At 43.5% G+C, this 13,418-nt stretch overlaps 1 protein-coding gene across 2 annotated transcripts in view; it reads left to right on the top strand.

The window, feature by feature from the left end:
- Nucleotides 1-391: 391 nt before the first annotated feature.
- NAA15 (N-alpha-acetyltransferase 15, NatA auxiliary subunit) overlaps nucleotides 392-13,418 on the top strand; it is a 39,897-nt gene continuing 26,870 nt past the window's right edge. The window contains exons 1-2 of one of the 2 annotated variants that reach the window (XM_069855246.1): nucleotides 392-709; nucleotides 13,167-13,251. In XM_069855246.1, the coding sequence (XP_069711347.1) occupies nucleotides 656-709; nucleotides 13,167-13,251 (139 nt within the window). In that variant the 5' untranslated portion in view covers nucleotides 392-655. The remainder of the gene's footprint in view (nucleotides 710-13,166; nucleotides 13,252-13,418) is intronic. The other variant, XM_069855247.1, reaches the window with a different exon arrangement.

The raw sequence follows: 13,418 nt of genomic DNA on the forward strand, positions 1-13,418 counted from the left end.
AGTGGGTCCTTTCCAACCTGGTGATTCTATGGTTCTATACATTGTCCCCAGCTCTGGTCCCGCTACACCATTGACAGGGATCACTCCCCCGTGTCGCCCAGCGCTGCACTACAAGGACGCTCGCTTTCTAGAATGGGGTGGGAATCGTTCTAAAACTCCTTAAACTCCAAGACGCGCCTTCAGACGCTTTACTCGGCGCCATTTTCCATGCCGCCCCATTCATTCCCCGTCCAGCCCCGGCGCCCGATGACGTCACCGCGCGGCGCCCCCCTCGCCGTGCCCCGCCTCCCCCGGGCGGGGGCGTGGCCTGCCGGGTTGGGGTCACGGCGCATGCGCGCGGCTCTCCGTGACCCGGCTGGGGAAGCGCGCGGCGGCGGCGGCGGCCATTTTGGCGGCGGCGCTCGCTCTGGCCCCTGCGCTCGGCGAGCACGTGAGCCGCCGCCCGGGGCCTCGCGGGGCAGCGCGGGGGCGGCGGCCGGGACCGGCCCGGGAGGGGCGAGGAGGACGAGGAGACAGGCAGGAGGAGGCGGAGAAGGAGAAGGAGAAGGGAAAGGGAGGAGGGTGGTAGTAGCGGCCGCCAGGCTCCGTCGCGGAGGCTCCCGAGCAGCGAGGACGGCGCTCGTCCCGCCCTCCCCGGGAGGCAGCGGCGGGGAGGATGCCGTCGGTCAGCCTGCCGCCCAAGGAGAACGCGCTCTTCAAGCGCATCCTGGTGAGCGGCGACGCGGGAGGCGAGGGCTGCGTCCCTGCCACCCACCCTGTGGCCACCCCTGGTCCCCTCTCGCTGTCATTGCCCCTCCCCCAGGGCTTTTCCCCTCTTTCTCCCTCCCCGTCCCCCTTCCTGCTGACATTGTCCCCCCTGCCCCACGCCCGAGACCTCTTCCTTCTGTCTTCCCCCCCACTCCGGTCCCCCTTCCTGTTGTTATTGTCCCTCCGCTAGGGTGCCTTCCCTTTTGTGTTGCCCCCTTCCTGCTGTCATTGCCTCCCCCCCTCCCCCCAGATCCCTTCCTGCTGTCATTGTCCCCCACGTCCCTTCTCTCTTGTTTTTCCCCTTTCTTGCTGTCATTGTCCCCTTCTGTTCCCCCTCGGGTTCCTTCCTTCTGTCTTTTCCCTGTCCCCCTTCTTACTGTCATTTTCCCCTTGTCCTCTCCCTGGTTCCTTCCCGCTGTCCCTCTTGTACCCCCTGCCATCCTCCTTCCTACTGGCATTACCCCCCCGTGTTGTCATCCTCCCCCTTACCCCCAAGACAGTGCCACCATCTTTCTGAATCTCCCTCCTGTCCACCACGTCACCCACCCACCTTTCTCCTTCTCCTAGTTTGGATTCCTGCCCCCGACAGGATCCAGGTTTGTTCGTTGGTTGTTTTAAAAGCAGGAGTGAGGAAGGTTGCTGGGTTTGGAGTCTTCCCAAAGTTTAATTCAGCACCCAACTCTTGATAAAGTTTGACAGCTAATTTCAACCAGATGAAAGAAACTGCACTGGAATTTAGAATTGTAGAATGATTTGGGTTGGAAGAGACCTTACAGCTCATCAGTTCCAACCCCTCTGCCATGGGCAGGAACACCTCCCACTGGATCAGGTTGCTCAGAGCCTCATCCAGCCTCGTGTTGAACACCGCCAGGGAGGGGGAATCCATGACTTCCCTGGGCAACTTGGGCCAGTGCCTTGCCACCCTCACTGTGCCAAGGTGATAAACCTGTTTTTTAGAGTAAGATGAAGACAGCCTGCTGCCCAAATACCACCAAAGTGCGTGCAATTCAGTTCCATCTTAAAGAACTTATTTCAGCTTTGATGCGGGATTGCAGGAACCTTGTTTTGAAGGGCTTGGCTAAATAGAAAGTCATGGGATTACACATTAGCAGGCAACTTCAGCAGGTTTATTTAGAAGATTCTGTTAATCTTGGTCAAGCACTGTACTGTTTTTTCTTTAAAAAGTCAGTTTTGTCTAAAAATCCTACGTCTTCTTTCAAAGAGGCTTATGCTTCTGTTTTGGATCCTTACAGAGATCAGAAGTAAGATGAATGTTGTCTTGGAGTAGCAGCACTCTGCTGCTTCACTGGGGGAATGTGTGTAATCTTCTGTCACTTCTGTTTTCAGAATGCTTTGTGAAAATGAAGTAAATCTGTGGAACTAGAAATCAGGCACTTCATCATGAGATGTGCCACTGCAGTCAGGGTTAAAAAGTAGATACAGTGAATTGTAAAACTTATTCCTACTTGGAAAGATTCAGTCTCGCTCAGGAGTTGCTGTGTAGCCTCGTACTAAATGTGTAGTTTTTGACATCTTACGAGCTGGGAAAGGAGTAGCCTTGTTGCTCACTCACCCGTCTTCCTTTGCGTTGAGGGTGAATTGCATGGTTACCAGATGAACTGAATCACAGGGTCTGTCCGTGTTTAAAACTGACTGGTTTGGGGGGTTGTTTATTTTTCTGGCCTTGGTGTGTGGCTGTCTGAGTGTTTGTATGGATGACAGGAACAAGGAGAAGAGTTTCTTTGGAGAAAATGCTGGCTCAGCACATAGGAGTTGGATGAAGCTTCACAGTTTGCTTCAGGTCAGAAAAGAGGAAGGTGTGCCCAGTCCAAGCTGATTTCTGTAGACTGAAGCAGTTTTAATTTTGTCGTCTTTTTTTTTTAAACTGAAAACCCATAGTGAAAACATAAGAGTTTCAGATACTGGGTAGGCCAAAAGTTATTCTGGTATTTTGATGTTTTCCTGTGTCCTGCAGGGACGAGCCCATGACGTGGTGTAGTCTTTTATTAAGACCGCCCTGTGATTACATGTGTTTGTAAGGCCTGGTGAATAGAAAAAGCTTGAAGCTGATTTTCTTTACACTGAAAATTTGGCTAATGAGCTACTTGTCTGCCTTGCTATGGATAATGACCCCACTTTGTAAAGTTTTGATTATGTGTTTCAGTTGAGTTAGTGAGGCGTCTTCTAGGAAGTCCCATTTATCAAAGAAAGTCCAAACTAAAATTACTTCCTTACTCCTGTGCCTCCACTCCACCCCTCTCTATTTCTCTGCAGTCTCTCTTAGGTCTACTATGCCTTCTTTTCAGGAGACTGGAACCTTTTGTTACGCCATATCCTCTGCCACCTCTTCCTTTGGGCTGTGGGTGGCTGAACAGCAGCAAGAGGAGCTTGGGTCTGCCTGGGCAGCTGACAAGGTGGTGCCGTCTCCTGGCCTGGGCCAACCACACAGTTGTTCTGTTGAGTGTGCCTGAGTGAGATTTTGTTCAGCAGATGCTTTGGGAACTAGCCCAAGCGGTATTGAGAGGATGCGTTTCCCTTCAAATAGGTGATTACTGGTACCCAGGCTGTTTACAGAAGTATAAAATCATTCACATTCTGATTTTCATGGAGGTAGCTAACACAGGACTTAAATAGGTAGCAGCCTTGTATTTTCTTAAGCGAAGTGTAAAAACTGATTTTGTGCGTGTTTTAAGTTCCCGAGGCCTCGTTTCTTCGCCATTTTTAAGAAGCATGCCTGTAACACAGGCATTAAGTGTTAAGGCCTACACCAGGCCGCCCAGCTTTCCGTACCAAAAGGCAATAATTAGCTTTCAGAGTTTGGGGGTTTTTTTTGTTTTGTTTTGGTAGTCTTACCTGACCAGTAAATTTCTTTTGCATATGGATTTGCAAACCAGAATTTCCACTTAACTGACAAATTCTGAGTTCAGCAGCATGTGCACTTTGCCTTTGCGTGTTGCAACACACTGACTAGACTAACCTCTTCCAGTCATTGTACAGGTATGTGGAGGTTCTAATAGAAACATTTTTCCATTTGAAAGGCATTTTACAGTTTAGTGTTTGGTAGTACAAAGGGAAGGGGATCTCCGTGATTAGTTTCAATAGAACGAACACCCACATGATTATTGATTTCCCTTCTGCTTAAACTTGCACTTCCATTAGAAAGAAAGTTTCTAGCTTATATTGTTCTTATAGTTTCAACTATATGCTGGTAAGCCTGCAGGTAGGTATTGCTGATCCTCTGCTCAAAGGTTCTGTGGAACTAAGAATAAAAGTGGATCTCTAAATTTTTCCCTGTTTGTTTTTGATCTGTTTGAACACTTTAAAATTAACTTGAGTCCGTATCGTTTCTTTGGACACACATAATCTCTAAACAATCCAGAGATTACTTGAGGAGAATTCAGGTGGAGGCAGAGGGAAGGGTAAATGGCAAACACAGGAGTCAAAAATTTGAGTGGAGAAATTGACTTTTTGGTACTCAGAAGGCTGGATGCACTATGAAGTATGGAAAAAAGCAGTTTACTTCTTTTTTTTTCTTTTTTTTTTCCTGCCTCTTACTAGCAAGTATAAAACTAGTAGTTGTAGGAAGTAAGATTGACTGAGATTTTTTTTTTAATTAAATATAACTGATGAACATTCCTGGCATTTTGCCAAATTGTTCAGCCGCTGTATCTGGTCTCGTCTGATTCATCAAATATATTCAGGTTTATTTCACAAATCCCAAAGACAATATTCAATTAACTTTTCGTTTGATGTACAAGTTAAACATATTGAAGAAATATTAAATACCAAGCTGTTAGAGGTGCCATATATCATGTGGAAGAGTTTTTTTCAGTTCTTTTAAGCAGCAGAGAATAAAGTTCTTGGAGTCACGATATTCTGACAGGGTAAGATGGTGCAAATACTTCTCACCATAGATTGTGAGCCTGGCCTCCAGCTGAATACGATCTACACAGGGAGAAATAAGTCTGAGTATTTAAGAAGTGAAACATCATTTTATTTCATGATGCAAACAAATTATTAAAGTGAGGAACTAATTGCGTTCAGGCCTTGTTTGAATAGTTTTACTGATTTATAGCTATTACATACTGTAACAGTAACGTGCTGAAGAAGCAAGATGCCATGCTGCTCTCAGCTTGTGTGTATTACATTGTGTGCAGATCAGAGTTTCTCAGTTTGTTTGGGACCGGTGACTCTCCATGCTCGTTGGGACATTTGAGAGCCGTACATCTTTCATCTCTAACAGTTCCCTTGCATGTTACACAGGCTAGATGAGTTATGGTCAGAACCTGTGTGCCCCAGTGGGGCGTTACAGTAACCAAGTGTCTGCTGCAAGAGAAGGGGCTTTGAATTTCACCTGTAGTTAGTTATTTTGGCGGTAGCACTGCTGTGCTCGAGGGTGTTTGTCTTTGAACTGGTTTTCTTCCTTTCTGTGCTGGCCTTGACAAGTGTTTTACTCATAGGAACTTCCTAATGATAAAGAAGCCTGTTAAACAGCGTCTCTTCGAGTGTCTCTGCTGTACATATGCCAAGTCCCTCCTGCTGGGCCATCTTCCTGTTTCTTCATTCCGGAATCTGCTCCCTGTCCCTCCACTTTCAAACTAGACAGACCTGTGCTTCTCCTTCACTAATGCTTCCACCAGCATCAGTGCTTTAAAAGTAATGTTCTGTCTCATATAAAAGTTTGGGTGCTGACTTCAAGCCTGCTGAAGTGGCAGACTTGGAAACCTCCTTTTAAATGATTTTGATTCAAGATCAAAGACTTATTTCCAGAATTTCACTTTTATCAGTGACCAAAGAAATGAGCCCATTTTATATGCAATCGTTGTGACATTTGCATGTGTGTACAGTAATCAGGTGGCCTCAAGTGGAGTTTTGCCACATGCTGTCTCATCTGAAACATGGGATTGCTGACAAGGCTTTTCCAATATCTTGCCTGTTGAGATGACGATTGCTTGTTTTTGTTTTGCCAAAAGGGGTGCCCTGCTTGGCTTTGCCAAGAGTAGTCGGGGAAAAAACCTGTCTTGGTTAAAACATTGGAATGGAAGTAAAACCGATTTGCTGCTTTCAGCAGAGTCACTGTTCTTGTCTTTCAGAAATATTGCTCAAACTTGCTAAAAAAATAATTACTGTTTGAGACTTGAGGATGTCATTAAGGAATCACTTGAAGCAAGGCTGTTACTAAAGCCTGTTCACCAAATTAGGCCGTTTGTTGTCACTGGGGCTGTCAGAAATTGTAGAAACAGGACTCCTTGCTATAAATTTCCGAGGAACGGCGTTATTTTGTTCCTTACCTGTTTCACTTATGAAAATAAAAGATTTATTAATAGGAACATATCCTGATTTCTTTACAATTGTAAGATCGTGACCAGTCTTAATGGTGTTACAGCTGTAGATCCTGTTAGCTGAACCCAAAATGGGTTTTTCAGTGGTCTGAAACTCATCTTATTTGGGGAAATGGATGTGATCCGGCTTGTGTGGTACTACTTTATGTTGGTTAGAATTTGATCAAGTTGTGTTTACTCCTGTTTTTCAAAAGTTGTTTCAATGAGTTTTTCTGCTGATTGTACTTCTGGGCATCTTGGGTTTAAATCTCGTGTCACGTTGACACAGCGCTGTGTGGACAGGGGTGGTGATAAGCAGTTACTTCTGTCTCTGACTTCACCGATAGGGGATTTAGTGAAAATGAACAATTACTTATGGCCACCCTTGAAAATGAGGTCAGCGAGACTTGTTACAAGGGTTTCTGTTTGCTTCCATGATACCGCACAATCAGGTCAGCAACCCTTGTAATGCACAAGAACAATCTTTTCTTATCTAACTAGTCACATTTAACTATTTTGCAATGGCTCAATGCTACACGACATCTCACATACCTCAGAGCTAAGGGTGAAGAGTACTCTTCACATAAATTCAGAGGTGAAGCTGGAACATAGGAGCTCCAGGGTAACGGACAGAATTCAACTGATCTTAGTTGACATGGTGAAATTCATGGTAACTCTCCTTAAGAAAGAGATTAAAGTAAGCAACTAGTCACCAACAGAAGTGATGGTGAAGAATGAATTTTTCAGCGAATGTCTTGCTTCAGTGGATGAGGGTTTCTAGTTTTACTTCTAGAAGAGCTGTAGCTATTTGTCAGCAGCCGTTTCCAGCTGGATTTTGTCAGGTACAGGAATAAGGGCAATTCAAAAGCATGGACAGAATAGATTTTTTTATTCTTCCTTGGTGTTAAATGGAAAGGCGCCCGTACTTCGTTTCTTCGTAACTAATTTCAGGTAGAGCTTGTTCTGTTCCTCTGGTTATATTCTACCAAGCAGTGTTGGTTATGAAGGTATCAGTGACTTCCAGAAAGTGAGGCAAGCTGTGCAGGAGGATTTCTTGGTCCCTTAAATTGGGCAGTTGCTGAAGTAGTTTCTTATACAGAACAGTTCTGTTCATTAACACTGCAGAGCAGTGGAAGAGGATGGTTGGTTTTGATTTGACAGCAAAAAAAATACGCAGGTTTGCCCCAGAGTTTTTGACCATTAACGTATCTGTAAGGCACGTGTGGGTTTTTTTCAGTCTTTGGGTTTATACATCTCGTCTTTGTCATGGAACTGAATCAGTGTGTTGGAAGCTTTTGCCTAGAGCTGTTGAGCTGTTTGATATGGTTAGCGCTCAGAAGACCCACTAATTCATGGTGAGCAGTTGCTCCTAATGCTTCCAGCTTTCAGAATCTTCTTTACTACATTTAGCTTGAATTAGTGCACCTTAGTGACTTGACCTGATCTAGTCTAGCTGTAGAGAGAGTAACTGTGCTGGAAAACAGCCTTGAGCTGTGCGGTGCTTGGACTTGCTGTCTTTTAAATTGCTGTATCTGAACTGTGCTGGAAGGAATAGATAGCATCTGAGTGGCAGACATGCATATCATGCATTGTAAGTGCACACCTTAGCAGATGCTGAGGCCCAGTATGGTAATGCTTTCTGCTGCCAGAGGTCTTAGTGGCATTATAGTTGCCAACATTGTTACGTGATGCCACAAATATACGTGTTCATGGTTGTTACTGGGAGAAACTCTGGAGTTCCCTGAGGAGCACATTGCTGTAGCTGAAAGGATTTGTCCGCCTTGATTCTGCTCAAGCTTTATAAACCACGAGGGAAGAGGACAGCGGGGTTTCAAATCCCTAAATTGTTCTGGTAGAACAGCCCATTCTCCGTTGTACTTTCTCCTGGGGACTTCCAAATGCAAGTGAAAAATTTACTTGTGCCCGTGTGTAGATCTGTTGTCCTGTCTGTGAACTCTTCTATATGACGCGGAACAGTCTGCAACATATTGCTTCTTATGGCGACACAGGCTATATCACCTGCAGAGGAAGAGAGGCTGAATACACTGGACCAGCGATGAGAAGTTAAGTTTGCATCTCCACTGTCTTTTGGGACAGAGTCCAATTTGGGTACTCATTCAGTGAAGAAAATTCTGTGGCCAGTCCATCACAGCGCTGACTAAACTGGAGTGCTTGCTTTAACAGTTACCATCAGGGAGAAGTGATTTCTTGTGGGTTTTTGGTGTTGGTTTGGTTGCTTTTGTTTTTAAAAGTACTTAAATTGAGTACTTGAATTAATTTGCAAATACTGGAGTTTAAAAAACTGGCATTGAGTTGGCGTTAAAAGCGTGACCTGGCAGAATACATAATCTTCGAAGAGAAAACAGAAGTTCTTCATACTGTTTTTTGCAAAATTCTGGTTTTTTAGATAGAAATAGCACACTATATTTTTGTTACTGTTCCAGTTCAAAGGGCATAACGATTAGGAATGTGGTCCCATCCCACATCCCTGCATCTGCCATATCCTTTTTCACTCTCATCCCAATTTTTCTCCTAACCAGACATGCTGGTCCAAGTAGGAATAAAAAGAAAGCTGACAATAACACCCCGTGCTCCAGTTTGTGAACTTGATAGTGAGGCTGGGAAAGGAGATGCACTAGAGAGGGAAGATGGAAAACTGGGACAAGGGGGAAATAAACTCCATCTATCAGTTAGCTGTCAGGATGTAGTAAGCTGTAAATAGTGTAGTGTTTTCACTTTTCTTTATGGCAGCCATCAGGGAAGAATTGCAGAGGAATTCATTCACTGTTGGCATGCTCAGCATGTGTATGTGTAAGTCATCTGCTGGCCAAAGACCGATTCTGCACAGATGCCCTAATACAGTTTAGAGATCCAAACACCAGAATGCAATCCCTCCCTCCACCTCAGCAGTGGGATTCTAAAGAATACAGGCTAGCTCTGTTCCTTGCAATCTCACTGTCAGTCTCTCTCTATTGCCGTAGATTCAGACCCATTGAGTATATACTGGGGAGGGATGGTGCAAATGCAGATTGTCTCCTACCTGCTGTGGTTTTGCATGATTTTGAAGGAGTCATGCTCTTGTCTGCTTCATCTTATTGAGTCTTTGTAGAATTGTATTAAAGCAAGAGCTATTTCCTGGCTATAAATATAGAAAATTAGTTAAAGAGTATAAAAATAATCTTGGTGTGTTTGAAGTAGGCTGTAGCTCTGGCCACAGCATGTATTGAAAATCTTGTCAGATATCTTAAAAGATCTGGTAACCTTAATTAAAGGGAAAGCTTCGAAGGGCAGCAGATGTGGAATAGAGATTCAGTGCTGATGGAAAGTCTTTTTTGCTTTTAAAGCATTAGTCTTACCTTACTTTTCAGAAGTTTAGCTTTTATGTTTTCTCATTGCACGCTGTCACAAGCTGTAGCTGGAGCAATTATCTGTCCGAGCAGGCTCTGACTGCTGGCTTTGGAAGTGAATATGTGCAGGACTTAGCTTAGAGGAGGCAGCTGTGCTCTTTCAGTGGTCTCTGGAACAGACAAATGTGTTACTTGTGCAGAGCAGCTGTCCCAAAGTAAGGGTTGGATGCCAGGGAATGACTTCTACAAGCCCTCCATTCGGAAGGAAACAAGCTACCCAGATGAAGACCGTTCCTGCTTCCAGCGAGCCTGTATCTGTCTTTATGTCCCAAGAATACTTGCGATGTCACCAGTCCTGCTTCTGTAATTTTTAAAATTACTGTTCTTTTTCCTCCTCTTTCTCAGAAACTACTAACTCCCTTAAGGATTTTTTTTCTCCCAGGCTGTGTATTGCTCATCTTTCCTTGTGTTATGCTTTTTGTTCTTCTTTTCTCCTTTTCAATATTTACTATCTCCTTTTTCTTAAAAGATTTTTCTTTCATGTTTCTCTTCCTTGAAACCACAGATTCCCCAAGGTTTGTGCCAGGCATGGTGGCAAATGCTGCATTCCTGACTTCCTTCTCTCTCATTCACACCTTTATGTAAGCTTGTTAGTCCGTAACCTCTTTGGAGGAGGAAACAAGTACATGCATGGCTTCAAGTACTGGAATCACAATGATGCTGTGGGACCCACTTTGATGAAGAAGGATGAAACATGACCTCGGTTTTGTTTGTTCCCTTCTTTCCACTGTCAAAATGTACAATATGTAAATAGAATACATATGTAGAATAAGGAAACTTGTAAAATGACGATTTTAAGTGTTTCCATTAAGAAAATGAAATAGACTCAAAGTATTAACTTGAAAGCTTGTAGAAATTGCATGTAGAAAATGGCTCCATCTTGTCTTGATCTAGAAACACCTGATAATCGTAGAAGCATAGAATGATTTTTGTTGGAAGGGACTTTAAAGATCATCCAGTTCTGAGCCCCTCTGCCATGGGCAGGGACACCTCCCACCAGACCAGGCTGCTCAGAGGCTCATCCAACCTGGCCTTGAACTCATCCAGGGATGGGGCAGCCACAGCTTCCCTGGGCAACCTGTGCCAGTGCCTCACCACTTTCATGATGAAGAAATAGAGACTTATGGTACTTCACTGGGCAGTATACACAGCTATGACTAGTTCTTCATTTGGTACTTTAGGTGATACAAGTGCACAATCAGTTCCTGATTTGCCCTACCCAGTGTTTTCTGGGTTGATGGGAACTTTTCTGTTGACATGAGTAGATATAAACTCATAGATTTTTCTTCCCCACAGACTAAATGGAAAACTTTTTACAATTCGCAGCGAGTTCACGTTATTATAAGGTAGCTTGTGTTGTAAGCTCTTTATTACTCTGAGAAAAAATGTATGTGCAGTTATTTCCTCTCTGTAGCACATATACCATCTTGGTTGACTTCCCTTAAGCTTCAAGGTGAAAGACTGGTTGTTAGAGTATGCAAAATGGAACTGTTTAGAGATAAGATTTCATGTTTATAGCCAGCGTCTGAGCAGCTGTACTTAAAGGCAAATTGCAAAACCCAAAGTACCCTTTTTGCTTGTGACAGTGCCTCAGTTACACTGGGAACACATTCCTAAGTTCCTGTGGTGGCTCCACTTTGTGACAGGTTTGACTGCTTTTACACCTACCGAGGTGGGAGCAAATGGTGATGCTGCTTTCAGGGAGGAGGCCTGGGTGGTGACTTTTATGACTGATGACTTCAACTTTTTTAAAAAAAAGACTTGTTCCTGTTGTGTTGTTACCTGTAAGCTCTCTGTCAGCTCCGACCAGTGGCTGATTAAAGTGACTCAGCTACTTGAAAGCAGGCAGAGACTAAAAGGTCTAAATAATAACGAGGGAAGTTTGGTTTGGGGTTTTTTGGTTTTTTTTTTTGAAGTAAAGACAGACACCTACACAGACTTCCTCTTACTTAACTCTTCATCTTCCTTTGCTAGGTGGTTGCCCTGCTAACTTTTCCTGTCCTTGGTGACAGAGGGGTTGTTTTTTGGAAGTGTTTAATGTCAGGGTTGGACAGGGCTCTGAGCAGCCTGATGTAGTAGAAGGTGCCCCGCCTATGGCAGGGATGTTAGAGTAGAAGATTGTTGAAGGTCCCTTTCAATCAAAACCCCTCTATCCTTTTATTGATACACTCTTGCTTTGGGTGCTCTCTCTGAGTATCTTTCTTTCCTTCTGTCCTTTCACATGACTCCTGCAACAGGAGATGACAGGCTAACGGGGAGCAAGATCCTTGGTTTGCACTGCCTCTTGGTGTTTAGCCTTGATGTTTCAGCTGTATGACTTCAGTACCTAGAACATCATACATCCACTTAGTTGTATGCCCGTTTTTTACATCTTTGAAGTGTATTGTTGGTGTTTCCATCTGCGCTTTTTAGAAATGGACACTAAAACCTTTCTTGATGCAAAAGCAACATAAAGCAGAGATGTTGGGGTAGATTCACCGTTTTCCTTTTTAAGCATTTGCATAACATTCATCCGCTTTTTGAAGTCATATCTTTAGAATTTTCTCCTTGATGAAGAGACATTTTGGGTGTGTCTTCTGAATTTTTTGATGAGAGTGCTTAAAGGACAAATGGAGTCCATACGTGCTTATGGATGCTCTTAAGGAGTTAATTTGGGGTAGTGTGAGGAAGGGTGGAATCCTGAACAAAGCTTATTTAGGAGCACTTGAAAACAGTCAGCTGTACCCGGTTCTACAGTCCTGTCAGCCATCCTGCCACCAGAACTTCTTAACTGGAGTCATTCCCCTTATGAGTGTCTACCTAGTTACTATGGGATATGGGTCTGTGCTCAAGCAACCTGTATTTCTTTACTCCTGTATTTAAGTCAGGGCATTATTACAGTAAAATGAAACCTAAGAAATGCCTAGCACTTGTTTTAAGTGGTTTAAAGTCTATTAATTGCAGTTTATTCCATTACTTCTTCCTCCTTTGGCTTCTATTTACACATTAGCTGAGGGAATGGATTGACAGAAGTGAAATACTAAAAGTGATTTTAAAAGTTCATGCTGTATGCTGTTTTGCATTGCGGTCGCCTTGCATGATGAAATGAGACTCGAACACAAGCAAATCTGTAGAGCTGGATGTAATAAAACTCTAGGGGAATGTTTTAATTCCCAGGACAGCAAGATAATGTTATTGTACACCAGTTTTGAAAGTTTGGATATATGTGGTATTCAAATTGATTGTAAGGTGTTGCTTTCAGAGATAGCTGGAGCCAGATTCCAATTGTTTTATTTTCTTTCCTACCTGTATGGTTGCTGGAAGTTGTCTTGTGGTGTTTCTATGAAAGGTAATTGAGCCAAAGTGAGTTGAATGCTTACCAAGATTCGTTATGACACAAGGTTTCCATTTATGTTAAAGGAAAGTTGAATCGCTCTAGACACTTACACTTCCTGTGGTATCCAATCTGAGAAATTGCTGTAAGATAATGTGTCTTCAGTTATGCATTTAAATTCCTGTTCTTACTAACATATGATATTTTTTTCTGGTGATGGAAGGAACTTTTAATCACAGGAAACTCATTAAACAGGGTTCATTAAAATATTAGTACATTTTCTAAAAGCCCTAGTTGTGCTGATGATTAATTTTCAGGGTGCAGAAATACTTTTGCTGTAAATTTCTCTAATAAATGTACTCTGTTCTTCTTCAACAGAGGTGTTACGAACATAAGCAGTATAGGAATGGGCTGAAGTTCTGTAAACAGATCCTTTCTAACCCAAAGTTTGCAGAACATGGAGGTAAGTTATCAAAGTGCATGTGCTCTTTTTTTATTCCCTCTACTTTAGGATAGAGTAATAATTTGGAAGTTTTCTATTTAAAGCACTTTATTGTCAACCTTGTGCTCATAAAGCCATAACAGCATTCAGAAACCTGCATTGCGTTAAGCAAACCTGCATCATGTTAA

This window comes from Phaenicophaeus curvirostris, chromosome 4 (assembly GCF_032191515.1).
Source record: "Phaenicophaeus curvirostris isolate KB17595 chromosome 4, BPBGC_Pcur_1.0, whole genome shotgun sequence".
NCBI classification, from domain to species: domain Eukaryota; kingdom Metazoa; phylum Chordata; class Aves; order Cuculiformes; family Cuculidae; genus Phaenicophaeus; species Phaenicophaeus curvirostris.